General features: G+C 44.1%; 1 protein-coding gene across 8 annotated transcripts in view; it reads right to left on the bottom strand.

Annotated features, from left to right (window-relative positions):
- Positions 1-26,733, bottom strand: part of LOC126542334 (pregnancy zone protein-like) — a 164,244-nt gene that overhangs the window by 29,614 nt on the left and 107,897 nt on the right. For all 8 annotated transcript variants that reach the window (XM_050189364.3, XM_050189361.3, XM_050189363.3 and 5 more), the window contains exons 3-13: positions 21,752-21,842; positions 19,892-20,055; positions 10,993-11,172; positions 10,259-10,314; positions 10,002-10,071; positions 9,153-9,266; positions 8,587-8,671; positions 4,751-4,856; positions 3,677-3,907; positions 2,333-2,536; positions 1,441-1,656 (exon numbers count right to left, since the gene is read on the bottom strand). In XM_050189364.3, coding sequence (XP_050045321.2) covers positions 1,441-1,656; positions 2,333-2,536; positions 3,677-3,907; positions 4,751-4,856; positions 8,587-8,671; positions 9,153-9,266; positions 10,002-10,071; positions 10,259-10,314; positions 10,993-11,172; positions 19,892-20,055; positions 21,752-21,810 — 1,485 coding nt within the window. In that variant the 5' untranslated portion in view covers positions 21,811-21,842. The remainder of the gene's footprint in view (positions 1-1,440; positions 1,657-2,332; positions 2,537-3,676; positions 3,908-4,750; positions 4,857-8,586; positions 8,672-9,152; positions 9,267-10,001; positions 10,072-10,258; positions 10,315-10,992; positions 11,173-19,891; positions 20,056-21,751; positions 21,843-26,733) is intronic.

Below are 26,733 nucleotides of genomic sequence, written 5' to 3'. Positions count from 1 at the left end.
ATCACGCAGATCTAACCCACATGGCGGAATCTGAGAAGCAAAGCTTTCGTGAAGCGGTTAAACAAATGCCCCATGCAACTGATCTTATTCTGCACAACGTATTGCACCATAGCAATCATCTGCCTGCCAATGAAGACGACAAGACGCGTAGAACGCCCAGCACGTGACCCACATGAACGCGTATTATACTGTCTCCGAGATTGCCCCCCTCCCCCCCCCCCCTTTGCCATGACTCTGCATATAGGGTCGGTGCGCCGGCTAGAGCGGGCCGATCCTAGAGACAGTGCAACAGTAAACTGCGCTTTACTAGGGGACAGCCCAACGAAGCTGACGCGCGAAAACTCGAACCTTAAGAAATTAAGCACCCAAACGTTTGCTTTATCAAAGGAATTGCGCGCTTGATGACGTATACTTGTTGCAATGAGGATAGTTAGTTATCATTTGTTTCATAACTGAGTAATACCGTAGAAAGGACACTTGAAATGGTTGTACAGATTGTAGTAGTATCTTGCGTGCGAACTATTCGGCAGGGCAGCAGTAACTAGCTGCGGTCAGAAGGGTCCGGGAGGGTTCACCAATAAAACTTAGCTTTACAAAGAAAGAAGCTTACACAAGTAAACATATTCCGCTGTTAACGCTTGGAAAGGATACGTCTTACTCCTTGGCACCGCTCAGACACCCCAAGGCATGAGGAATATTCACGACTGCGGCAATATCCACATCCACAACGCCGTTGCGTTCGCGTTTTACTTATACCTGTTTTGCCCCCGGTGGTTCAAGTGTGAACTGTGTTAGCGTTAAGCTACAACTTGCACAATCATACAATCACACACAGTCACACTTGAACTCAACAGTGTTATTGTAACTGTAAGCCCTGAGGAAGCACTGAGGAGATTTTGGCACTTTGCAATATATTCTTTTTTCATCCCAACCTGAATTCACACAACACGAACACGCAGTTCTGCAATAATACAAACACTTCACATTTCATAAACACGAGGGTGAGCACTCTGACGCGAAGATCGTCGGCTAAGAAGAGCAAGAGAGGCCGTCTCGACAGCCAGACATCTCCAAAAGAAGAAAAATTGAGATGAATCAAACATATAAAATATCGTGGCAACAGCAAACAAGAAAAAAACATGTCAAAAAGAAAGATAGAAAGCAAGCAAAGAGAGAGAAAATAACTAAAAACGACGCAAACACAGAGAAGAAGGCAGGTCTCCGATATCAGAGTTGTAGAGCTTGAGCACTGGCTCAAAGTCCCAGAAAAACATTAATTTCCGACGAAGACGTGCTGCCGTCAAGCCTCCACTCATTTTGTTTTTTTTCTTTATGTCTTTAAAAGTCACGGCTCCCATCGCACAGAGTTTTCGGGGTACGAAGCACGTAGCGCGCATTGCTATTGCGCTTCTACCTGCTCGAAAGAGTCTTTTGCCTCACCTGGAAGTGGAACTGCTTCTGGGTGTCGGGTTCGCCCGTGTATCGCAGGCGCACGGAGTATTTTCCCGCGCAGGGAATGGGGCCCTTGGACGGCTCGACCTGGATGAAGTTGTTGCTCGCCGAGTACCAGGCCTGGAGGTAGAGCGTGCTCTTGGGCTGGTTGATCTTCACGCCGTACGTGTCGTACTTCACAGTCTCGTAGTTCATCGCCACCGCCTGCGCGAAGCAATGAAGAGAAGTTAAAGGTGGGGAGAAGTGTACGTGGCATGAAGGTAATAATGAGGTGACACGAAAACCTCGTGTGCGAGCGTTGGGCACGTAGGCCGCTCATCGCGAGAGAAGTGGGCTACCCATTCAAATATATATATATATATATATATATATATATATATATATATATATCGTCCGAATTTCGGAAATTTGTGAACCGGCGTCTCACTCGGTACTTCTGCAGACAATTGCTTCTGACCCGCAGCTAGTGTGGTCGTCAACCGATGATCTCTCTGAACTGTCTTGTCATTACATGAGTGTCTGCGGACCGTAGCTTGCGAAAACCTAATATAATGTAGGTTGTGAAAAGCTTAGTGCTCCTATATGAGGCAGCACGCAGGATGCCCTGTTAACGAAGTGAATCATTGCCGCGAACTACTCAACATATCAAAACGATCAATGCAACTAGCACTTCTTGGTTTTCGGCATGTCAAAACAAAAGGGTTTATCATATCTGTCGCAATATCTGAGCAGACATACACTCATATGAATATGAGTCATCACGACGCAGCTGTGAAGCTAGCGCTTTGTTTCTGGCGCCACATACCGTTTTATGGCTTATGGAAAGCCGGTTGATAATCTAATCGGATAACAAATATAGGGTGGACGGTTGGCAACCGACCTCGACGCTGATGGTGACCACGCTGGCCTTGAGCGGCGGAATGGTGAACTTGATGATGCCAGACTCGTCCGAGGTGTAGTTCTTGCAGCTGAGTCGGCGGTCCGTGCGCCACCAGCGCGGCTTAATCTCCTCAGACTGTGACAGCAAACAAAGCTGCACGAGCTCTCCGCCCACAGGAACGCCGTCGGGCTTCTTCACTAGAAGCTGCGAACACGGAAAGCGAGATGGTTACATTAATGCAAAACGGTCCCCAAGCACTCTGCGGGGTGACTGCAGACAGCGTCTACAAGACGCTCAAGAAAATAAACGCGAACACTATGGCAGGAAATATCTCGAAGAGCATAACACTCTAGCCGCGATATCTGGCTGCAAAAATGCGCTCTTAGACTTTGTTTCCACGCATGTCTTGTCCATCTAAAGTAAGCCTTATAACGGCAAAGCATGAGGTTCCGAGCCCACCTTCGTGATGGGCAAGATGAAGGAAAGCGTGCATTCACTGCAACAAACTCGTCTTCCCACACATTCCGTGCGCATCAATGCATATGAGTATACAATGGTTATTGATCTTGAGATAAGGAGTACCCGACAGTGTATTCGCACGCCAATATCTCGTTGTCATGTCGAAAATAAAACTAAAGAGCACTAAATAAACACTCCGCGCGCTCGGAAGGTAATGTGAACCATGAAAAAATTAGGTGAATCAATAAAAGATTAGGTAGAGAAAGGGAGAGGTGGGGCCCATTGGTTCCGAGAGACTTGTATACATAATAGTTTGTCTTTCCTTCGCTTTCCATCATTTATTACTCCCCGATATGTACACATCCACCTCTCTCTCTGCACCTTCTAGATTATTTTACCTCAAATGACGTTATATGGTAGAGCACATGAAAACACCCCATTTCTTATTTATATCTTGTGCTGGTAAGTCACCGACAGACAGGCAATATTTATCGCCAGGTATTTCAATAGCTCGCTTCGTGCTTTGCAAATGCACCCAGATTTAGCGCAGAATGTCCAGGTGATAGCATCACTCAGCCACTTTGCAACACGCCAAAGCAAGTGCACCAATGCAGGCAAGTCTTGCAGACGAACGACGTAACCCTTACCAAGAAAACTTGGACAAAACGACGGTAATTGTTCGGCTTTCGCAAAAACGTACAAGCGTTCCCACCAATAACTAAATATAACTGAAGCACTCTGCAACGAACGACGTCCATTACACCGTGAAACGAATGTCTTACGCGTAACTTATATGCTTAAGGATTTGAACTTATATAATGAGCATGATATCACTGGACAGTTTGCCTATCAGTCCACTGTAAGACATCCCGCTGAGGCACTCACCCTGCCGTAGAAGGGCATGGTAGGCTTGAAGTAATTCTTTCCGTGTTCTCCTTCCAAAAAGTTGAGCTCGAGAGGGTTGAAACTGCGACTGATGAAGTTCGTCTTGTTCATCGTCACACCAGTTCCGGTCTCATTCACTTGTGCCACGAGCGAGATGCGCTTGTAGATCTCGTAGTTCTCGTTGAAACGAAGTAGCGTCGTGTTAACCGTCATGTCGTAGCAGCCGTTGATCTGCACCACGTGGCAAAATTCAATAAATAAACAAATAAATAAATAAACATAACCGTATATCACAGTTAGGAAGCAATTACGCGATCATTCTTGCAATGCGCGCGGCCGCTTACAATCACGCGGGAACATGAACACGAAGCACTCAGCATTTCTCCCATGTCATACACGTGACCATCTTCTTTAACGATTTATTGAATGACGCGAGGCTCATCAGCAGAGTGTTCGATTTGTTTAACATCTATCGAGAGGTTAGGCAGCGTTCGTATTCTACGGCATCGTGAGGGTAGGTAGATGTTGACGACACTGTTGACAACAGCTGGCTACCTACTTACCTCACTCGCCATCCCAGAGAATGTTTAGCATAAAGGTAACACTCATCTTTCATTTAAGTTTGCGTGCGTATTCGTAACGCGAGCAGGTGCACGCATTATGAGAGCACCTCGAGTCATGTGCTAGCAGTAGTGCTTGCATGCGCACGCTCTACACTCTCCACTATGCACTGTCTTGGAAAATGGTCTATATACGTCCATGCAACCGTAGGCATGTATTGTAAGTAACCTTACCTACTAAAACTGACTTGAACGTAAATCAACAAGATGGCGGTGTCGAATCTACTTGATTCTCAATTTCGGTGCGGTGTGCATCACTTTCACAGAGAAGTGGTTCTTGTGGGGAAAGGAGGAAAGGCTGGCACTATCTTCTGCAACCCTTGCGGGATCACGGCTCAGCGCCAGCAGGGGGATGGATATGGGAGTGAAGGAGATAGAAGGAGGGAGAGCAGATTCGACTCACGCCTCCTATTTCGTTTCTACCTGGCTAGCTCAAAGCATTGAAGCAACTTACGGGTCCCGTGTGGTTGATCTTGGGGTAATCGTCCTTCTCCCAGCTGTAGCGCTCATACGTCACGTTCACTGTCAACGTCCCATCGACAGGCTGGCCAAAGGTGTAGCTGTGAGGCAAAAAAAAACGTGCTCAATTAATTCAAAGTAATTATCTAATGAACGCAATAGTGTAACCCTATGTGTTAGGTTCACCATTGCCGTCCTGAGTATGCTTTCCCGCAGTACAAAAGTTGCTATTTTTCCTTGTCGTTGTTAGTACGCTAATTAGTATTAGTATGATCTATTACTATTAGCAATAGTATTAGAATATTAGAGTATTAGTATGATCTATTAAGGAGTTATGCTGCATTTTGGCTACTTTTATTATGCTTCACCACAAAACGCAATTTGTTCTAACTGCATCGCCGTTATGCAGCTTTGTACTGCGGCAAAGGACACTCGGCATTGCAGAACGCATACAACATTTTTGCCAAAAGTCCCGTCAAACTTCACTCGTTTTTTCTTCCTTTCTTTTTCAGCTGTAACTTTCGTTCAATGTGTAAATAGTCCAGATGTCCAAAGGAAACGAGCAAGTAAAACCAAAGCGAATAAAAAAGCTCGAGCAGTTCATAAACAGTTCGCCACATTTCGATAGCTCCCAGATATTTATTGCCTTTCCCATAAGTATGGCAGCAGCTTCAAAGTTACAAGACAACAGTGGATACCTTCGGTTATCGTTCCATGCACTATTATGCTGTTACCTCCATCAGAATGTCCATTCACAGTTTGATAGAAGGCCGACCTAAGATACCAAACTTTCAGAAATATTGCTGCTGTGAAGGCGTCATGAAAACTCGAGAATCAAAGAATCATTTTCCGCGTTATCTGGTGATAACAGCCGATCTCTTGCGAGGCTGTGGCGATACTGTTGCGTAGCTTTACCGGCTCACGAAATGACGTTGAGATTCGCATATTATAAAGCAATGTTTTTGGGAATGCGATGGCATATATAGTTTCTGGAATATAACCGCTTTAGGGGAAAGCAAAAGAAGAGAAAAGAAAAACCTGCGAGATAACAAGCTTTTTCACTCAAGTCTGAAAGACGAATGACGAAGCTGTTGTGTACTAACGCGGCTGCTTCCGCAGCAACTTGCCTTTTCCCATTAGACTTTCACTTTTTACGAGCGCGGCGCAGTTCGCCAGTGAGCCTTAGCGGCCCGTGTTGTTCCAGAATTTGCATAGAAATTGAATGCCGCGAACGAAGCGAATGCAATTCGTGGGTGGCCGCGCTACAAGACCTGTCTTTGTGCGAATACTTATTGTCTGCGTGCATTGTGCGTATTCGGCAATAATTTGCATGTTCAAGCTACCATGAATCTTCTTTCGCTTGCGCTTACTTCCTGTTGCTGCATTTTTTTACAGTTCCTACATTCTTCGTCGCCTACGTTTCGGTATTTCGTCTTTATAGGATACGAAGTCGTAAGTCAGAGTAACGGATTTCTTAGTGTGTTTGCAGAACCAGCAATTTTTGCCTATTTTACTCGGTTACACGGGTACAACGAGAAACGTGGATTCTACAAACTCCGTTACTGGAACAACGTAGATAATTGGATATGAATTTAAAGAAAAGCGTGAGCGAACGATGGTTCTTTATTAATTATGAACAGCTGCATTACTCAGGAGCTTATTTCAATCAAGCCTCAACAAAACAAAAAATTAATTACAGGTCCTCGCTTCTTTGAGGAATTTCACACAGTGCATTATTCCGAGGTTGCTGAGTTTAACATATTGGATGCGAATTACTTCGGTATGTGCTGTTAAATCTCCGAACTAGAAGTGCAGTGTTTACATGGTGTCCATTAAACGTGTCGAATAATCTGGCAGCGCTTGCAGATTTGGTCACATATTAAATTAAAGAGTCGTGAACGCCACATTCAGCCTTCGCATGAGGTGATTGGAAGAGACCGCAAGGCGTCACCCAAAATTCCCGTGACACTGTCAGCGCCATCTATATGGAAGTATAAATAACTGATTTGTGCGCCTGCATTATTTCTCGAGAGATGGCCATGGCACGCCGCTTTAAAGTTGCACCCGAAGGGCTGGATCTACATTTCTTCAACCCCACAAAGCGTTTAGTCAGGTGGTTAGCGCTTTATAAATATTTCAAAATCTGTCATATCAAATGTAAAGCGCGTTCTTTAAACTGCCAAAAAAATCACGTCATTGGGAGCGTAATACAACTCATGCTGCGAGTGACGACTTACGATAAGCCGAACGCCATTACAACAAACACGTTTACAACTTACTAAAAGACTTGTGCAATGAAGGAGACAACATGGGGCCTGGCCAGCTCTGTGGCCGCCAGCATAATGAATAATGTTGCCTGTTCAACGAAATTATCTGCTCGTACCTGGATAATTTTGGTCCTTTTAGAGCGAAGTTTGCTCCAACGCACCCACACGGCCTCTGTTTCAACTTGGCGCTAGATATTCTGACAGACATGCAAGTCTATATACAGTTAGTCAGTGATTCGAAGAATAATGACAAGAATTGCTTTGTAAAGAATCAGTGATCGCGATTCGAGGTGCTTTTGTGGCATTCGACCCCGTTCAGCTGTTTGCGCCATTGTCTGGAGTAAACACTGAGCGCAATTCCGCCTTCGACAATATCAGGTTGGCGTTCTAAAAAAAGAAAAAAAAAATGAATCTGATTTCTATTTTAGAAACACTTACTACAGTATGTATCGGCAGCTTTATTTCGCCTCATTTCGTGTAATTGAAGCGATATTTATAACGAAATGACCTGTATAACGAAGAATATTCCGGGTCCCGCTTTAGTCGTTCGAAAGGCGCGTTTGACAACTTCAGAAGAAAAGAAAAAGAAAGATAAGCATTTCTTCTGATCAGAATAATGTCATAAAAATGTCCTCATCGCCTGCCCCATCATGTAAGTTGAAGTTTACTATTTTACTAATGCCGCCGTTCATCGCCGAAACAACCACTCTGAACGTGACGTTCCGCTTATAGCACTGGAAATGGAAAACCGAAGCTTCAGAATTTTCCAGGCGACTAAGCTGATCCTATAGCTTGTAACTGAAACTCTGAACAGCTTACCGTCCCCACCGATCATCGGCTCAGAAAGCAGTGAAGGCACTTTTGTGCTTTCTAAGAACCTGTGGTTTGTACGAGCGCCTTTGACTCTGGAGTACTGTTCGTTAACGTCTCTGTATCCACCCTCTCTCCCCTTCTCTTCCCCTTCTCCCTTCCCCCAGCGTAGGGAAACCAACCGGAATATTGACTGGTTAACATCCCGGACTTTCTTATATGCCTCTCTCTCTCTCTCTCTCTCTGTGAACAGCTTGACTGTCATATTATGTGCCCGCGAAAATAAAACTCGCACCCCAAGTTCTAACGTGCCTCTCTAATAGATGCATAGAATACACATAATGTAATAATTAGCACGTCGCTTTTGGTCGCAGCTCAGAAGTTAAGAAGAATAGTGTAGGCCATATCTTGGGAAGTATATGCAGTAAACGGCAATGTCAAGCAGTGACGATTCGACTTTGCCGTGGAATAATTGATGCGTCACTTTAAGTGACAAAATCACGTGTCTGCAGCCTCCTGTTTTATCAACCATTACGTCTTACCACACTGCTCCTATGATAATCTAAGCCCGCCCTCAGTGTCACTAAAGAGAAGAACCTGTGCTGGACGAGTACGCTTTCGGTATAATTGATAAGAAATGCACGTCTTTATATTACTTCGAACGACAAAAAAAAAATAATAGTAACAGCGCGGCATCCATTCTAAACTTGTGGTACTGAGAATTCAAACGGAAGAACATAATAAGCGGACTCACTGGGCGCAAATCTTCCACGTGATTTCCTTGGCATCAGCGAGAACGTAGGATGGCGGCTTTATGGTGACCTCGAACTTTGGCAACACTGCAATAAAATTGAATATTGTAGATTACGTTTTAACCACTCTCTAATGAGCAACAGTTAAACACAGAAGAAAAAGAAACACTTTACGGTGGGTAGAAGCGCGCAACAAAAGCTCATCGAGCGTCGACTGGGCACGATCGAATACTGTTGTCACTCCCCCCCCCCCCTCCCCACACTTATAGATATATATACATATATATATAAACGAGAAGAAAGGGAGTTAAGCGAGGGGCATGATGAAAATTCATTTCCATTAATTTATCGTTTCTTTATTTCATTTATTAAGCACAAGTAATTTCCCCTATGTTGTACCTGGTGTCAGTGTTTGTTGGCTTCTTATGATATGACTATATATATATATATATATATATATATATATATATATATATATGTAGTTGGTAAATGAATTAAATATCGCCGGGAAAGGGCATGCATGTGTTTGTGGCTGTTACGTAAGTGGTCAACATGTACTGGGACTCACCGTATTCGTTAACTTCGAAGTGCTGTCTCACAGTTTGTGTGGGAAGTTCGACGACGATCTGCCACAGACCCAACTCAGGCTCTTCTGTGAGCTGGAAATCTCGCTGAACGATGCCTATGTAAAGAAGAAATATGATACGTATGTAATGGTCTCTAAGCAGCATTGAGTTTTGGACTAGCACCACGTAGCAAAGATGACTTGAACGAGAACGCACGAAACGCGAAAGGTATATTTTGACAAAGATAGAAAGAAAGATAAAAATAAGAGCAAGAGAATGGTGGGAACAAAAACGCATAAATAATAGTGCACGACACAATATTACATAACTGAAAACATAGCTTTCAGTTGTTTTTGTTGCTATTGGTGTTGTTCTTGCTGCTGTCGCTGTTGTTTAATACCGCTTTTGTCTTTTAATACTACTCACAATGTATTGCGCGATAATAATTGAGACGATCATGATACTGACAGAAACTTTAGCGCCAAGAAAGGAAGAAAGCACTTTCTGACTGTTGCTGCAACACACACACAGAAAGAAAGGGTCGAATCACAAGAATTGCGCAAAGTAACGTGGATGATTCACATAGACTTCTACTGATGACGCGGAGAGCACTGTTCCCCAACAGTGCACAAAGATGTAGCCTTATTTGACACAGATATTTTGTATCGTCTTCATAAACATCATCAAAGGTTTTGGCTGTTGGTTGTTGAAATCTGAATCATCAAATGACATGCGTCTTTTCTCTAGTGTGCATGTTCTTCCTTCTATTGTGTTGATGCTGCTATCATCACATCAACTCCCCAAAAAAGCTTAAAGTGTACCAGGATCTCAACAACATCAGCTCCGCTTACCTTTTTCAAAAGAGACATCGTTCCACTGAGCTATCCTAACGTCGCTGGGGCTCGTGACATAAATGGTAGCCTAAAGGGAGAAAGAAAGCAGAATACACGATTGAACGTTTTCCTTTTTGTCTGTTTTTACCAAAGTGCTAACTTAGGGAAAAAAAGTCCTTCCTAAAGAATTGTGCCACAGACAAGAAATTACTACCGCTAGCTAAAAGAAAGCGTTCCATATAGGGGTGCATGAATTATAATATTCTAGCGCTTACCTTGACATCCGTGACAGGCTTCAGCTCGTTATTGATAGGCAGGACACGGAATTGAACTGAAAGGCAAATTTCATCGTTAGATTATGTAACTGTTTTTTCCCCGCGCCAAGACAGCTGGAAATTAATCAAGCTCCACACGCGCGGTTTGCACATCACCCTGTAATAGATGCGTCTGTAATATTATACTTAGAAATATGCGCTCACCAAATTTCAAAAAAAAAAGAGATCACATCTTCGAGTGGACTAAAAACTGCACAAACATGAACAACTACGCAATCAGGATATTAGTGCTCGCGAATTCCTGCACTGAATATTGAAGGTTCCACAACGCAAAATACATAGCAGCTTTAAACTACCAAAAGTTCAGCTATCGTACGCCAAAACGGCAGAATTTTCTTTTGGATACATTTATAGTAAAGATGAAGGTACAGCCACCATTTAGCATATATACGGAAGCTCTTTAACTGTGTATCCCGAAGCGCAACTTCAAGCCCAACCAGCTTATAAGAAAACTGCATGAGCGTTTAACATCACACCGCATTATGTGCGCCTTTATCAGAACGTACTTCGTGAACACGAAAGCTTTACTATCTGTACAATGACAGCAGCATTCTCCTCAGCAGCTAGGCATAGGAACCAAGCCGAATGCCCTAATATAAGACACTATGGTCAGAAGTAAAAATAAACACATTAACAAAAAAGGCAGGCACATAGGGAAAAAACACTGCTCTTACCTTTCTGCCCCGGTTTGTATAGTGCCTTATCCGACTGAACAAGAACAGTGTTTTTGGACTTCTGGAAGTCAATCTCCTTCCGGTCGCCGAAGACATAGCTTCCGAAAGTTCCATTTACTTCTATCTTTGCTTGACTGTCGAGATGCTCGGGCACTCGGAACGGTAGAAAGGCACTTTCACCTGCACACAACAAGATTTGGCGGAGCATGTTTCAGACGGTGTTGTCGTGGGTGAGCGTGTCTTGAGTGTGAAAACAGTATATACTTCTTTGACGTGCAATATGGCTACTACCGTGTTCCCCTGTAGTATAGCTATAATGTAGACGGAGAAAATCGTGCAGCAGGCACGTCGCGGTGAAAGGGTCTCGACGCAGGAGAGCACTTTCCGGGAATGGAATTCACGTGTCGGATATTCAGCGGGACAGGAAATATCGAATCTGTCGCTGCGGCGTGCCTTGGCTTATAGGCGACATCTATAGCCTGTGAGTAAACCGGCTCAAAATTCCCGTGAAACATCACAGTCATGAACGTAAGTGACGTAGCTATACCTGGAAAGTACTGGTTACTTAGTTTTAAGAGTATATTAATACACAGGTTTGGGCCTTTAGGGCTTCATAATAAGATCATCCTGGGAATGTGAGGTACCGGTACTAACGTTATGCATTTAAGAAATTTCGGTGTGAAGCATTCCCTAAAAACGCTCGAAAAGTCGCAATTCCATGTTCTAATAGTGTATTCACCTTATCATAAGTAATGGTTGACAGTGCAAGCAGCACTCGCCGTTGAGACTAACAGTTATTTCTGAGCATTATTTCCGTTTATTCGTTGACGTTGCCGCTCTGCGACAAACCGAAAATGCTATTGCATCAGCTTGCTACGGCTGCAAGCATATTGCCTTCGTCTTTTTTTCTTTTTAATACATCATTAAAGCGCACAGAAATGCCACCTCACCGCAGTCACAAAAACCAGCCAAAGCCAACCAGAGGTGGCAAAGGCCAATCAAAGAATGCGCGGATGACTTCCACAAGTGCCTGCTCACACTGCTTAACCTTTTTCGAATTTACCAACATACTTGCCAACACATTAGCCATCATATTGGTCAACATACGCTGTTAGAAACAAAAAGAGATGTTGCTGGCTGTGACTGGTTGCAGCTACAAGAACAATCGACAGTGTGCTGGCGATAAGTTTAGCCGGGCTTTCCTGTCGTTGAATTCCTTCGTTTTCCCTTTCTTCTTTCCTCTTTGCAATGCACCTGTTCGAACCTGTGCTATGAAGTAATCTACCGGTTCTGTTGCTCTGTTTCAATACAGAGACAAGCAAAATCGGCGCAGCATGTCAGCTCGCGCGACTTCTGGCTGCTCATTACCTTTCGCTGACGAGCTCGCGAAGCGATTGAAATAGGGAACACCGCGTGCATTTAACCGGATTCTCTACAACAGCTTCTAACATGAGAAAATTCTGAATTGTGCGTCGAGAACATGCGGCAGGCGTGTCTATATATTGTACAGCGCATTGGTGCTACTAGCGAATCCTACGTCTATCCCCGGTGAAGCCGCATCTACCCTATTGCCTCACGCATCACCCCGTGACCAGCGAGGACGTCTGTCATTCAATCACTTGCGTCATAAGAGGGACTCTAAACGCAAGTACTAAGTCGACTTGGATTGTTCAAATACAATTACAGAAACCTCGCAGTGCTTGTTTTGTGTCAAGAATAGATTTAGTTTAAGGGTAAAATTCCGTCTGAAGGGTCCGCCTGCCTTTAGCGCAATTCAAATATCCTTCCCCCGATCGGCGAGTGGTGATGTCGCATACGCCATCGCCGCCCTTTACTCCCGTCGGTGAGTAAAACGGTGCCCGACAGACGGCGCTACCATCTTTTATTTATTTATTTATTTATTTATTTTTTTGCGCAGAACACCACTGAGAAACCGGGCCAAGACCAAGGCTCCGATTCGCAGCCACAGCTGCTCTATTTGGAGTGGCGTGGACCATTCGGGAATCTCGCGACGTCACATGGACGCGGTATTCTCTTCCACTTGCAGTCTGTACGAGTTTCGCGAACCAGCAAAACTAGTGCAGCACCGTGCGATAACGAAACTATGGATACGCGAGAGGACGGGCGACGCAGACAGGAGAAAACAAAACCTCAAGACCGCCCGCGTCGTTGTCAAGAGTAAATTCAATCAGCTTTCTTTATTGAAATAGAATTGTACAAGTAGCATTTTCTTTCGTCTTATAATGCAATACAATTATCTTTATATTAGGAGTGTTAGAGTACTAGTGAAAGAAACATAATAAGGAGTGTCTTCGTCACCGGCTAGTACTTGAATGTCCCGGGGGAGTCTCTATTGGTACCTTGCATTTACCTCAATTTCTCAGTTACAAAGGCTCTGGCCACGATAATATTGACTCCTTAGGTTTTCCCGAGCACTAATCTATCATTTTAGCTTGACTTAATATTTGCCTTTAGTGTCGCTCTAATGCTTTGCGATTGTAGAGGGCCTTAGCGACAAAAAAGTGCAATTGGATCAATGCGATCAGCTGCCGCTTCGAGTTGCACCCACCATGTTTCTTTAGGGCGACATATTGTTGTTCGAACTGTTGGCCAATAAATCGTCGATATTTTTCTCGCAACCAAAGTTTGTCTTTTGGTGGGACAGTGCCACCGACAGAACGTTTCTGGTGAGGTTGTGGACTGTGTTGGTCAGTTTTATTGCTCATTGTGTAATGTTTCTAAATGATTTATTGCATTAATGTGGTGGATGCGCACGTACCTATATTTATGCACACTTCCTATAAGGAATAAACAGCAATAACTAAGAATTGTGAAATATCTGTTACCACGTGCATGCCTGGAATAGATATAGATGACAGCGAAAACAGCCTGTAATTTTGTATGTGTTATCAGCTGTAAAAAGACAATATTTTCGAACATTATTGAGTACCTAAAGAAAAAAAAAACTAGTACATAGCGTCCATCGCAGCGTGTATGACAAGCTTAAGAAATATTCACGTCTTTGTTCTATCTTTCTATAAGTGCCGACTACTAAGCTTTTGCTTTTTTTGCCATGCCGGCGGAACGTCCGGTCACCAGAGAATCCTGAGAGATTAATGCTTGCATAGTGAATACTTCCTGAAGCCTCGCTTCATAGCGGCGTGAATAAAAGCAGGTGTACCGTGCATCAAACGAGCTACCAGAAAGAGATGGATTAATGTGGACGTTCTGCTGACGCTGACACTAATAGATTCACCAAAATGCGCTTAAGCAGTCGGCAATAACAACAGCGTTTTGTGAAAAAAGAAAAGAAAGGATAAGTAAGGTGAGTACCCAATAAAATAATTTCTGACATACTAACACTTCTTAACATAATGCTTCCGAACCTAATGAATGCCAAACTTCAGACGAGCCAGTCAACAAGAAAGAAAGAAAGAGAAGAGACGTGACTACACAAAAAGGAGCATGTCATAAAAGCACCCTCTTACTCATTATAAAATTTATTTGCATATTGCTGTGCGCACCAGCAGTAAGCCTTTTTCAGAGTTTTTTTTTCCATTACTGGGGAATGTATTTTTAATCTCTTACAAAGGCTGGCTAAAACGAGCACTAAGCCCTCAGTGCCTCGGCGAATATATGGGTGTTCCGACGAGCCAGATTAAATCTCCTAAAAAGAAACCTACAACATCTAAAGATAATAAAGAGACGGGCTTCCTTGCGCCAGCCATAGTTTATGCAGTAGGTGAAATATCGCCCACGCCAGCCTTGTACCTCCGAAAGCCCATCCCTTCCCTGTCTCTCTCTTTCCGTCCTGAACCATACGTAAGTTTACTCTCTTGCTTCGGAGTAGGATCATCGTTTATTAAAACTGCTGCCGTAGTTCAGGCGCTTGATATATTTCGGGGCAAGCTTCTGTGGCGTAATTGAGATGTAGGCGAGGTCGCATGGGAGAAAGTGTCGGCTCGCTGTACGGGTTGCAACATGTAGAGTCGTCGTATACGTAAGATATTGTGTGACAAAGTCTCGTTTCTATCCGGTTATTCGTCTTCAAGTTTACCGGATCTTCTGCACGACATTTCGTTGTTTAGGATGTCGCGTTAACCAGTAACTTGCGGCATTAAGCATTCCCTAAGATACTACAAATGAAAAATTCCGCGATGCGCACAGGTGTGGAGGGTACAGGAGCCGCTGCTGCTTTTTCAAAACACGTTTGTTTAGTAAAGTACGCGTAAAAAGAAAAGAAAAGAAGAAGAAAGAATACTCTCTAATACAGCATCAGCGTCGCAGATGTTTGGCATGATAAATTAAGGGAGAAGACAAAGGGCCCAGCACACAGTTGGACCAGAGTAGCAAGCTGGGGAAAGCCCGTAGTGCTTTGAGGACAAGGCGATTCCTGCTTCGGTCTCCGTGCGGGAAGCAGAGAGTGCCCGCAAACGTGGGCGCTCGAGGTGTCCAATTTTTCCTCCGGAATGTGCAAAGCGGCGTCCGTGTTCTTTCCGCAGACCTGTACGTCGACATGATTTAGAGGAGAAACGGATATATTATACCGTAATTTCCGCACTACAGCCCACAGCAGGAAATTGAGGCCAGCAAAAAATATTCGTCGTCCTGCTCCATTTCTTCTGCGCATCATACGTACCACACAATAGGGAAATTTTCTTTCCTGTAGGGTAGAATGAAAGAAAGAACGAATTTTGAAAGTCCAGGTTCTCTCCAACCTTATAGCTAGCGATATTGAAACCCAAAAGATACTGAGCTGTAGTCTGCTCCAGTAGATATGCCGCGGCCTGTAATTCGAAAAATACGGTAGTTGGAGTATCTTGGTGATGTAAGCACTTTTAGGCACGGTTGACGATTGCGTTGGGTCCTGTTTTTGAAGCCACCTCCGCTTTTAGTCTGCAGCGCTAATGTATTTTTTTTAGACAATACTAAGATAGTGTAATTGAGACCTAAGCGGCAACCATGTTATACTGGGGGCGCAAATGTGAAAGATAAAGAGTAATAAATTTTCAAACAAACAGTTACTGTTAACGGAACAGGAATGCGAGTTGATTATTCGTGGCGTGCTAAGTACTTGTCGCGTGCAAGAAAGTAGTACGTGGCCTTTTTCTTTCCATTTTAAGAAGAAAGCAGTTACATTACTTTTTCTATAGTGGTGTAGAACTCAAACTGCTTCATTTCACATTGATCAATCAAGTACAAGACGTTTTGCGTTCTGTTGTTGACGAGTTATTGGTGACGACGGTCTGCGCAGTGAAGCAATTCTCGGGAGTCTGTCCAAAGCCATCTTGTGTAAAAGTTCCCGAAACCTTCTAGTTATTCCGCAAAACGACGTAGCACCAGAACCGACTTCGTCAAGGAAAAAGCAGACCGCGCTTTTATCAAACACTTCTTACACGCTCAGTGCTTATCCAGCCAGCCTTCTTTATTTGCTGTTGTATTATTTCTTTAAATAAAGGTAGGTTTTAAAGGCAGGGGGTTGGGGGAGGGGGAAGAGGAGTACCAAAATCCGACACCTGACAACAAAGGCGATTATAGCTCGTCCATAAATTGAAAAAAAAAAAGAAAATTAAACACAGAAAGGAAAGACATGGTACGCATTAATCCTATCATCTCCGCGTTTGTAGTGGACCGAAGAGGCGTAATAGGTGCCAAGCAAGCAGCATTTTGAGTACTCCGAAGAAAAAAACAACACAGAAAAAAAAGAAAAAAAAAAACAAGGCACGGAGGGGCTGTTTGGAGTAAACGCTGGAGAATCACACAAAGACGGCACTCGAGTTCATCGCTGCGTTCCGCAAAGTAGAGCCACTTCAGAGGAAGCTTCTCGGTAATCAGGAAGCGGAGCAAAGCGAACTTGTGAGGACCGAGGCAGTGCGTGACACAAAGAATTCCGCCAGTCCGCCGTTTTCTGAGCGTTGTCTTCGCATTTATTGTTTGCTTGCCTTCTTTCGTGCGCGCGAGTGGGCTTATATCCCGATAATTTTGGTTCAGACAGACATTTGTTTGTTAGTTCAACGTAATTAGACCACACACACTACTCGCAATACACGCTCTTTCGTTATGTCACGTGGCGCCATCTCTTGAACCTTCTTGTAACACACGCAACTGATTGTTACAGCGTACCTCGCACAGTGACTTCTGCTCTGCAAAGCGAACGTGAACAGGCGCATGCGGCCTGGTAAATCTATAGCTAACTCTCCCAACTGAAAACCGATGGTTCTCTCACGTTCTCGGAGGAATTCTCGTAATTCGAGGCACAAGGATCACAAGGACGTCTCTTATTTGCCGCTTGTCTCGATGACACACTATATTGCCGTCGCAAACACACACGCCTGACAAACACTTCTTGCTCAACGCTAAGACAGAATGAAAGAAAACAAAAAGAAAAGCAATGAAACGAGATCCTGGCCTTTCCGAAAACGCAACATCGCTTCAGTCTGGAGCGCAAATGTGCTCTGTGCCACAGACATATCCGGGCAAAGCATCGTATTATGCGATATACTCCGCTTAAAGAGAACCCGAAGAGACCGAAAGCAGATTTCCGTTTATCAGAAATATCGCTGACGCGAAGGACGCAAAAATCAGGAAAAACCATATTGTTTCAAAAGCGTCGAGTGTTTTAATCTCACTGCGGCGAGAAAATAAAAAGACATTGTTGTATTCTTATTTTAATATCAGAGCTTCTTTCTCACACGGTATTTGTGCATACAATCTCGCTTTTTGGCTATCGCCATCTAGACGCAGAAAGAAGGCGAAATCTAGGCAACATGAACGCCGCAAAGCTGCCACCAATGCCGCGACAGCGCAACTATCTGATGGATTAGATTTCATTGACTATTTGGCATCACCATTTGACCTGTTTGTACACCTACGCTTGTGTCATATGACCTACGACGGCCGATGAGGTAGCTGCAATTATGAGCCTAAATGTTATGGGTCTAGGGGTTTAAGGGGTGTTCACAAAAAGAAGCGTATCATTTAAAGGAAGTTTCATAACATTGCTCCTATGGGTGGCCAACCAAATTTGGCACTTTAGTCCCGTGTATCCGGTCTTTTTGTTTAAACGAGTTTCGTTTAACCGTAGTCCACTTTGTAAAACAAACGAAGAAGCGATGTCTGTGTCGTTTTAGACAGTATGTACATAATATAGCTTTCTCTCTCTCAATGAATCTGGTGCAATATGCAGCCTGTAGAAAAGGACACATATAATAAATGTAGGCTTAACTAACGTTCCAACCGAGTCATAACCTTTATTAGTGTAAGAGAATGGTAAATCCAGTCAAGTTGGCTTACATTTCACGGAGAACGTAACGAGAGATTACAGGAAAGGTGCGGTACAATAAACTGCTGAATACGTCATACTGAGGAAAATTTTCATTTGCGCGAAATCTGAAATCACAGGCTCAAATACCAGTGTCAGTACAGATCCACGAATTTTGGACATTACCTCTTCGGCTATCCGTCAAACTCCACGGTATTGCACCAGCGTAGTTAAGTCAATGGGCAACATTTTCAAGAAAAATAAATTTGATGTGGCTGGGCAAAGTTCAAGAAATTTCAGTTAGCAACGTCGAAAATGCACGCCTTTTTATTAACATGTGTATTTGCGACACTTTGCCATAACGCCTTTGCTATGTTAGAGCAGAATTTTGGTCAGGATTAAAACGCTGCCACAACACAGCAGGAAAGTTAAGAATAAGTGCTGTAAATACGCATGTTATTAGAAGGGCGTACTCTGTCGATGTGGCCAACTAAACGTTGTTGAATTCTGGTGGCGTCTTGAAATATCATTTTTAAAAATGATGCGCTAGTGCATTGTGGTGAAGTTTGAGAAATGGTTGGATGGGCAACGTCCAAAATTTCTGGGCATGAAGCGATAGTTTTGATGAGGCGAGCGCCGATGGAAATTCAAGTTATAGTGGGTGAAAGTTGCAGGAGATAATAAAAAGAATAAACAATTGAAAAGATACCACTGAAAGCAAACAGTGCCAGAACACTAAAAGAATACATGTGGTAATGTTATGGCTTCGAATAGGTTGCCTTTAAATGATATAAATTTAAAATCAAGCGCGTATAACTTCCGCTGGAGAGAGGTGGAGTGGGAGTACGGGGATGAGCTGTTTTTGGTTGTATTTATTTATTTATTTATTTATTTATTTATTTATTTATTTATTCATTCATTCATTCATTCATTCTGCAGCCCTGTTATAGGGCTATAACAGGAGTGAGAAAGAAGTAGAGGACCGTGACTTAGCATAAAGAAGGCAAATACAAAAAAATAAGTGAAGCTTAGTTAATATAAGCAAGCGATCACATTAAAAAAAAATGCAGGTAAAGTCAATGACATGTTTGAATTGTACTGTCCTATGTTTAATAAAAACTTATTTAATGACAAGGAACGAAGGAGTACAAGACGCGGAATTACAATGTTCTAGAGTGCGCGGGAAAAAAAGGAAAGAGAAAATATTTTTGAACGAGTCAGTGTGAGATAAAAAAAGGAGAGCATCAGGTTCATAGGATAAAAACTGTGAGTACAACTTTCTTTAGCAAGTATGGACATGACTGCAATCGCAAAATACAGAAACGGAGTTTACGGCGACATGCAGAAACTTTAGAAATTCAATATTATAAAGCGACAAAAGTGGCTCGATGTTGAGGGACTGCAGTGCCTGTCAAAAAACTACGACCGTAATTACGGCAGATGAAACAAATAGGCTTTCTTGTTACAAATTACCTTGTACACGCATTGATGCGAAACACTTGGAACGTCCTTTTTCTTTTCTGCGAGACTGTAGTTTTTATAGACGTGAACCCCCATGAGGAAAGTATAAGAGACTGCACTAGCAAGAATAAGACAAGCATGGCATAGCACTGTGATGGAAAGGGTAATCGAGCGCACCGTTCTTGATGTCGTACTCTTGTTCCGCCAGGACGACGCTGTCGTTATTGTACTTGAGGAGCCGGACGGTGACCTTGCCATCTTCTTTGACGTCGGTGAGCGTTAGTCGAAACAGGGCGTCCGTTTCGCTACGCAATATTTTAGGCGCCGTGAAGATGTAGCCGCTGTTTAAGGAAAGAGAGAGAGAGAGAGAGAGAATGAAAGAAAAAGAAAAAGAAAGAAAGCGGTTCATTCAGCTAATTAAAAGCAGGTGACACGTACAAAACAGATTTAGTAACTATCGGCATTACATTGACACATAATAGGTATTTTCTTCAATTATTAAGGTCAGTTTTGGATGTATATTTGATAGTTGAGTCTGGACCAATCCTTCTGTTTTTCTGTCGAGACATTGTGTTACTGTGTTTCTGCTTTTTTATCTTTCATCTTCAGTGGCGATCTTCAGTGGCGATCAGTGGTGCAAAAAGAAGGCATTTGCATTGGTTGTTGTAATGCACCGTTCTTAAGCGATATATGTTTAGCCTATACTGACAAGCGTATTGCATCATCTCTCGACACTGCTATGCTTGCAAATATATTTAGACACGTTGATGATTACTTTGTTTTGCTAAAAAAAACGTGCCACATATAAGGAGGGAGGGGGGGTTAGAGCAAAAAATTATGCCCTTCACATGTTTGCGACTTGTGGTGAAAATCTCGAATTCACATCTAAGATGCCAAGTGAGGGTCGCTTGCAGTTTCTGGATCTGCATGTTGTATTAAATGATCAATTTTGCTGGCAATACCGACGTCGCTCGAAAAAACCCAATACTTAGTTACAATTCGGCTCATTCAAAAATTGTAAACAGAGGAAAGAGGAACGTTAAGGACCTTGTTTACGTACCTTCACTACTGCAATCCTTAGTTGAGCTCAAAGAACGCATTAGTTCTGCAGTGCAGACAATTGACAGGACTATGCTACAAAATGTATGGAATGAGCTCGATTATCGTCTGGACGTGTGTCGTGTCACCAAAGGGGCACGTATTGAACATTTATAGAGGGTGTATAAACTTGGTGAGTTTGTGGTTCTCTTCATATATGTTTTGTGTGTGTACGTGTAATACGTTTGAAAATATAGCCTTTTCAAAACGAATGACTCAGTTATGCTAGCCCTGTCACTTATTTATCGACATAGTGCGTGATTCTACATCCACTTCACTGTCATTTCTTTAACAAAATGCAGTTCCCATTGCCAAGCAATGTTCACACATATCTGCATAATACGGCGCGGGGTGCTTACTTCAACAAGAAATTAAATGAAGTTACTTTGCTGATGGGTACGTCTTCGTAAAAAGTGTAATGCCAATGATGGTTTCTCCTGATTTAACACCAATGTACTCAACATTAGGGCTTCGGAGAAAAGTGTTATGTTAACGCACCCCCCTCTCTGCCTGCCCACACAAAGGCACGTAGAAACGAACGAACGCTAAAATAATGACACTCTCTATTTCTTACTGTTCCTACAGAAACAGAAGGGATAATCGCGCTCCCGAACACAGAAGCGCCATCGTTGCCTCTGAGCATCAAATGAGCTATGGAGTTACACAGTGCCTATTTCCTCTTCGTGACACAGCTTACTGTGAAACGAGTGTCGACTCCTCCAGGTTGTTACTTCTGCATTATGAAACGGGTGAGCATACATTACATTCAGTGAGCCCAACAATGTTTAGGTACTTCACCGAAAAAGCCTTCATTGCGCTTCACGTATGATGGGTGCCACATTCCATTCAATAATCACAAGCGTCAAGTAATACAGTAGTAATGAGCTTGTTTGTTGGATGCGTGGCGGAGCTCCTCGTCAAGTTTATCGTAGTGCTTACCCATCAGCAAGATGCGACGCAACCGCGCCGAGGAATAAAACCAAGGCGCCCCACTGCATTTCTGGCTTTGGAGTCCTTCAGCTGCCGTCACCTGCGAAGATTAAGAAGAGAAGGAGTTATTGTTGGGCTTAGTGCTGTACATCACACATATACTCGGCCATTAGGTGTCACATACTGGAGTATATGCTGCCCACTGGCATTTGCCCGATTAAAGGCATCAACGAGCCACTCGAACGCCATAGCTCAGTTTCTGTAACGCTCCTAGTCAAGCCAATATTTTCTTCGTACATTTGTCCAACTCGGTCACGGAAGGTAACGGCGTATGGGTTAGTTGCCGCTCTATCGACGGGGTCCACAATGTTAGGCGATACGCGGTTTTTTTTACATTGAAGTGGGAAATGGGCTATTGGCCTGAGAGGGCCACTGGATGCGGCAATAGCGAGCAATGGGTCCAGGACGGCTGCAGCTGAAACAGATAGGCTTATCGTCGGCTGTTCTCCATTCTGACGGATTTCTGGAACCATGAACGGCGTACGGTCCGCTACAAGGCCTGTCCGCGGAGGCTAGGGGGCCGTCAAGAGTGTTCATGGCGCACATAGTAGAGAGGAGGCTAAGGTACGCAAATCCCTGGCGAACAACAACCTGGACCAAGGAAACAGCTGGCATCAAGGTGTCGGATACCGTGGCATACCGTGGGTTTATACGAAGCTGGATAGGCAGCCTCGAGTTGTCGGGGGACGATGCCCGTCACGTTGTCTGATGTGGATGGTTAACGAGGAATTGCCTCGCAGGACGAAGTTGCGGTGGCATCGGTAGACGCTCGAACTGAGGCGAGATGCGCCGGCATTTCGCTTGCTCTAGGCGACAGCACTTTTTGATTATACTCTCAACGGTGGTCACGTTGGTGAAGAAGAGCAGATTGAACACGTCGTCTGCAATACCATTCAAAATGCGGGCGACCTTGTCAGCCTCGGATATCTCTGGTCAGGTCGCACACATAAGGCCAGCCCGTCCTGTATGTACAAGTAAGGCTCAGTGGGTGGACGTCTGGGCACATACTGCCAGTTGTTTATTGGCGGCAAGCTGTGGACCAAACGGGTTGCCGAAAAGGTCGCGGGGCTGCTGCTTGAAAGTGTCCCAGCAGGGGATATCGTCCTCGTGGGTCCGAAACCAGTCGCGAGGGGTTCCGCCTAGGTGAGTGAGTGAGTGAAACAACTTTATTTGGTCCACTATAGACGTAAGCAAACTCAACGTCACCTGGCTAGGCCCACTCGGGGACCATCAGGTGAAACCTGACGGCCCTCTCGCGAGCCCTCTGGACTGCCAGGATTTGAGAGGTCTGATCCTGGGCCCTAATTAGCTTCATCATCTCCTCTTGGGTGAAAGGAGGACCGGCAGAGGCGCAGCCCCACAGGACATGTTCGAAGTCCGCATAATCACCACACAGAACGCAGTCTGGGCTTGGGAACCGTTCGGGGTACATTGTGTGTAGCGCCGCGGGGCTCGGGTAAGTGCTTGTTTGCAGAAGTCGGAGAGTGACTGCCTGGCCCCTGCAAAGCGAGGAGTGCGGCAAAGGCAGGAGCAGGAGGCCTAGGTAAAAAATTCTTTTTCCAACTAATAAATGGTCACTACAATATCGACACGTCTCACATTATCACCTATACAATAGGTTACGCTACCAGACAGCGACACTCACTAGTTGTAACTCCATTTACAACACTTGTCAACTGCTTAAAATCTTCATTTTTTCCTACAACTATAGTAGATTGGAATAATCTGGCCGATAAAACTGTAACACAGGTCTCATTATCACTTTTCGAGACATATCATTAATAAAAAATTTTTTTTTTTTTGCATTTGCTGAGATCGTTAGTGATGGCACTGTTTGACTGTATGATTGGGAAAGATCGCTGAAGTAACCTTGAAGCGCCTGTTCTGGCGCTGGCGCCTGTTTTTTGCGCTTGTGTGAAGCGCTTGTGTGAAGAATTTTTTTAGTGCAGTTCCCCATTTTTTTATTTATTTTGTTTTGTAAACTTACTCGTGTACCATGCTGCTAAGATCTTGTTTAAGATCGCAGTATTTATAAATAAATAAATAGAATATGACGTTGGCCAGCATAATAGTTGGATCCCAGCTATTCTATTTGCTGACGCGCTCGTACAAGGTGAGCCACTCATCCACGTCAACGCTGTTTGCCCATTACAAGGTCCCGGGACCGCGGGTCTCTGAGAGGGCGATCAACTGGGTGGTGGTGGTAGACGTAGCTGCCGGCGACGTGTCATCAACTGGCGGCATGGTGATAGATTCGATGTGGCGTCCGCTGCGAAGCTCTGTCATCGGAAATGCCCAGTACACCACACACAAAAAAAAAATGTTACGTGGAAGCAGATCAGATAAACTATTTTCACGTTGTATTTACAAGGGGTAGCAATCACTGGTCAACATAGAAGCCAGCATGAAGCAAGGCACGTCGGGGTCCTCAGATCCGCCAGAGGTTGCTTATGGCTACGGCCCATTAAATCTAACTGAACACATCATCTTCTTCGAATAGCGCGTATCAACATTGTGTTGAATAAAGGCGCTTGTTCTCTGGACAGTTAAGTGCAGTTTTGTGTGCTTTAAGATAATGCGCTTATAGTTTTGGGACGGCATTAATGGGAAGGAGGAAAATACTACTTTTCACAGACAACGCGAAGTGGGCTATCTGAAATCACTCAGCGATGTTATAGACGCAAAAATGAAGGGTACAGTGGAAAATACCCACATAATCAGGGTCAGAAAATAGGATTATGTTCTTCCTGGCCGTGTGAACCCATGCGCAAAAAAAATTTCGCTGAACGACTTGCAGGCTCCTCAATACCAAAAAATGAAAAAAAAACACAAGAAAAAAAAACAGGAGGAACTGGCTATAACCTCAAAGGCACTTCGCACCAGCGGTGGCGAGCGGACTTAGAAATCTAATTTATAACGCTCTGTCGCGGCGTGTGTAGGTGCGGTTGCCGGGCACCTCGGCGTCAAATCCTGTTTCCGTATTGCGCTCGGGTGACAAAGCCCTTGTAAACCCCTGGAAAGCAATGGGTAGCTGCTGCGGCTAAAGAAGCACTGTAGGAGCCTCCTTTGTGGCGCCTGGACAGAGGATGAAACCAGCCGTGACAAAAACAAAGGTGGCAGGAAGTGTCGGCGCCGTTGTTCATTGCGTATCTACACGTTTTTCGAAGAGCATTGGAAGCGGATGCTATAGCCCGTACCATCGTCGCTCTTTCAACATCGTCCCATAGGCGCCTGGCCTGATTACATTGCTGTACCTGCATGACAGCGTAAAGCTGTGGCCGGAAGAAAAGAAAAAAAAACATGACGCGAAGGGCGGTTGCATTAGCGAGCCATCTTTGCTCGGCGCAGGTCACTAATGGCCCGCCTTGTTCTGTATGGCTACGTGCCCGACTGGATTGATCATCGACACACCTGTGATAATGGCTGGTCGCGCTGTTTGCGCGTATATACGCTACAATGAGACGACACTGTAATGGATGGAAGGTGAAAACAAAGAAGGGGTCAGCTTGAATAGAATTCCTTATGTGTCCATGCTATAAGATCTGACGGGTGCTGAACACGCCTTTAACACTCAGTTTTACATCCCTGTTCTTCGTTTCGTTGCTTTGCGATTCGTTGTGTATCCCTCCCTCTCTCTGTCTATTTGGCTCGAGTGAATGGTGCTAAAACTCGGGTGACTAGTTCGCCTGCATACGATGGCAGGTTAGCCTTTACTTCATGCAGCCTATTAATACTACGAATGAAGATATTTCTTCGAAAATATCAATACCTTAGGTTTATATTACATTTTACTGCTCTCTGACAGATATATCTGTCATGTAATTCTAAGCTTGTTATATTTGGCCAGTGGTTCTGTAGTATACGCTATGTATGCGTACTTTTGCCTCGTCCAGTCGTCTTCGAAGCTGGGAATTTCCGACAATTTTAAGTATTTTTATTCACTTACGTAACTGACCTGTGGGGATGGGGGGTAGATGAGAGGGATGGAGGGGGAAGGTAGAGGGGTATATAGTTATATTCTGTGGATTCATGGACTCAACTGCAGAACCTTGTAAAAATAATGTCTGGCTGCATTTCGACACATTTTGTGGCAGCATTTTGTTTGGCAAACGACGAGGAACAACCGGCGCCATAAAGCCTCGAACCACTACTATTACATCATGTCATTAAAGAAAATTTGCGGCCTCTCGCAGACAGCAACTTTTTGTATTGTCTGCATGTTTATTTAGCACAGTGAAGGCGTGTTTGCTACGTGTCAAACAGCCCGCGGCAGCAATTTCCCAGCCAGCTATAGTGTAGTCATCTATTCAACTCAAGCTTTAACTGTGGTAAAGCTCGTTTCTTGAATGGTGGTACAGCTCTTATACGAAAAACTAACACGTTCTCATGTAAAAAGCTTAGTTAACTCGAAACTTAAGAATAAGAAAATTATAACCATTCCGCTGTGTCAACATGGAATGGCAGCGAAAGCTGACAACAATCAGAGCTCTCAAACGAAAAGCAAAGTGCCTTCACTGCCATTCCATTTTCACAGAGTGGAATGGTTGTCATTTGTTCGTTCAGCATCGTGGGAACGTTCTTCGTTTGTGGTCGTTTCGCGCCGACGTCGTTTACATTGTCGTTGCTGTTCCCTCCAGCGCTCCTCGTACGCATGTTGTTCTTTGGATGTACGAACTATACGTGTCCGCCCCATCGATTCCGATGCCTCTGGTGCTTATATACTGCGGTAACCTTGACAAAACGCTATTTTCCACGGCGTGTGTTCTAATCTGTACCGCATTTCGAGATCTGCGCCGCCGCACTGCACCCGTACGTGATCACACACAAAGCAAACAATGAAACCCATTGTGTATGAGTTTGTTAGAAATCGTTAAGTCCTTTCCTGCTGCCAGACGCCAAAAAAACTACGGTAGGTTAGTCATGTGCAGCTT

This window comes from Dermacentor andersoni, chromosome 2, assembly GCF_023375885.2.
Source record: "Dermacentor andersoni chromosome 2, qqDerAnde1_hic_scaffold, whole genome shotgun sequence".
Lineage (NCBI taxonomy): Eukaryota > Metazoa > Arthropoda > Arachnida > Ixodida > Ixodidae > Dermacentor > Dermacentor andersoni.
The sequence above is the reverse complement of the archived record's forward strand: the minus strand, read 5'-3'. Positions and strand labels throughout refer to the sequence as shown.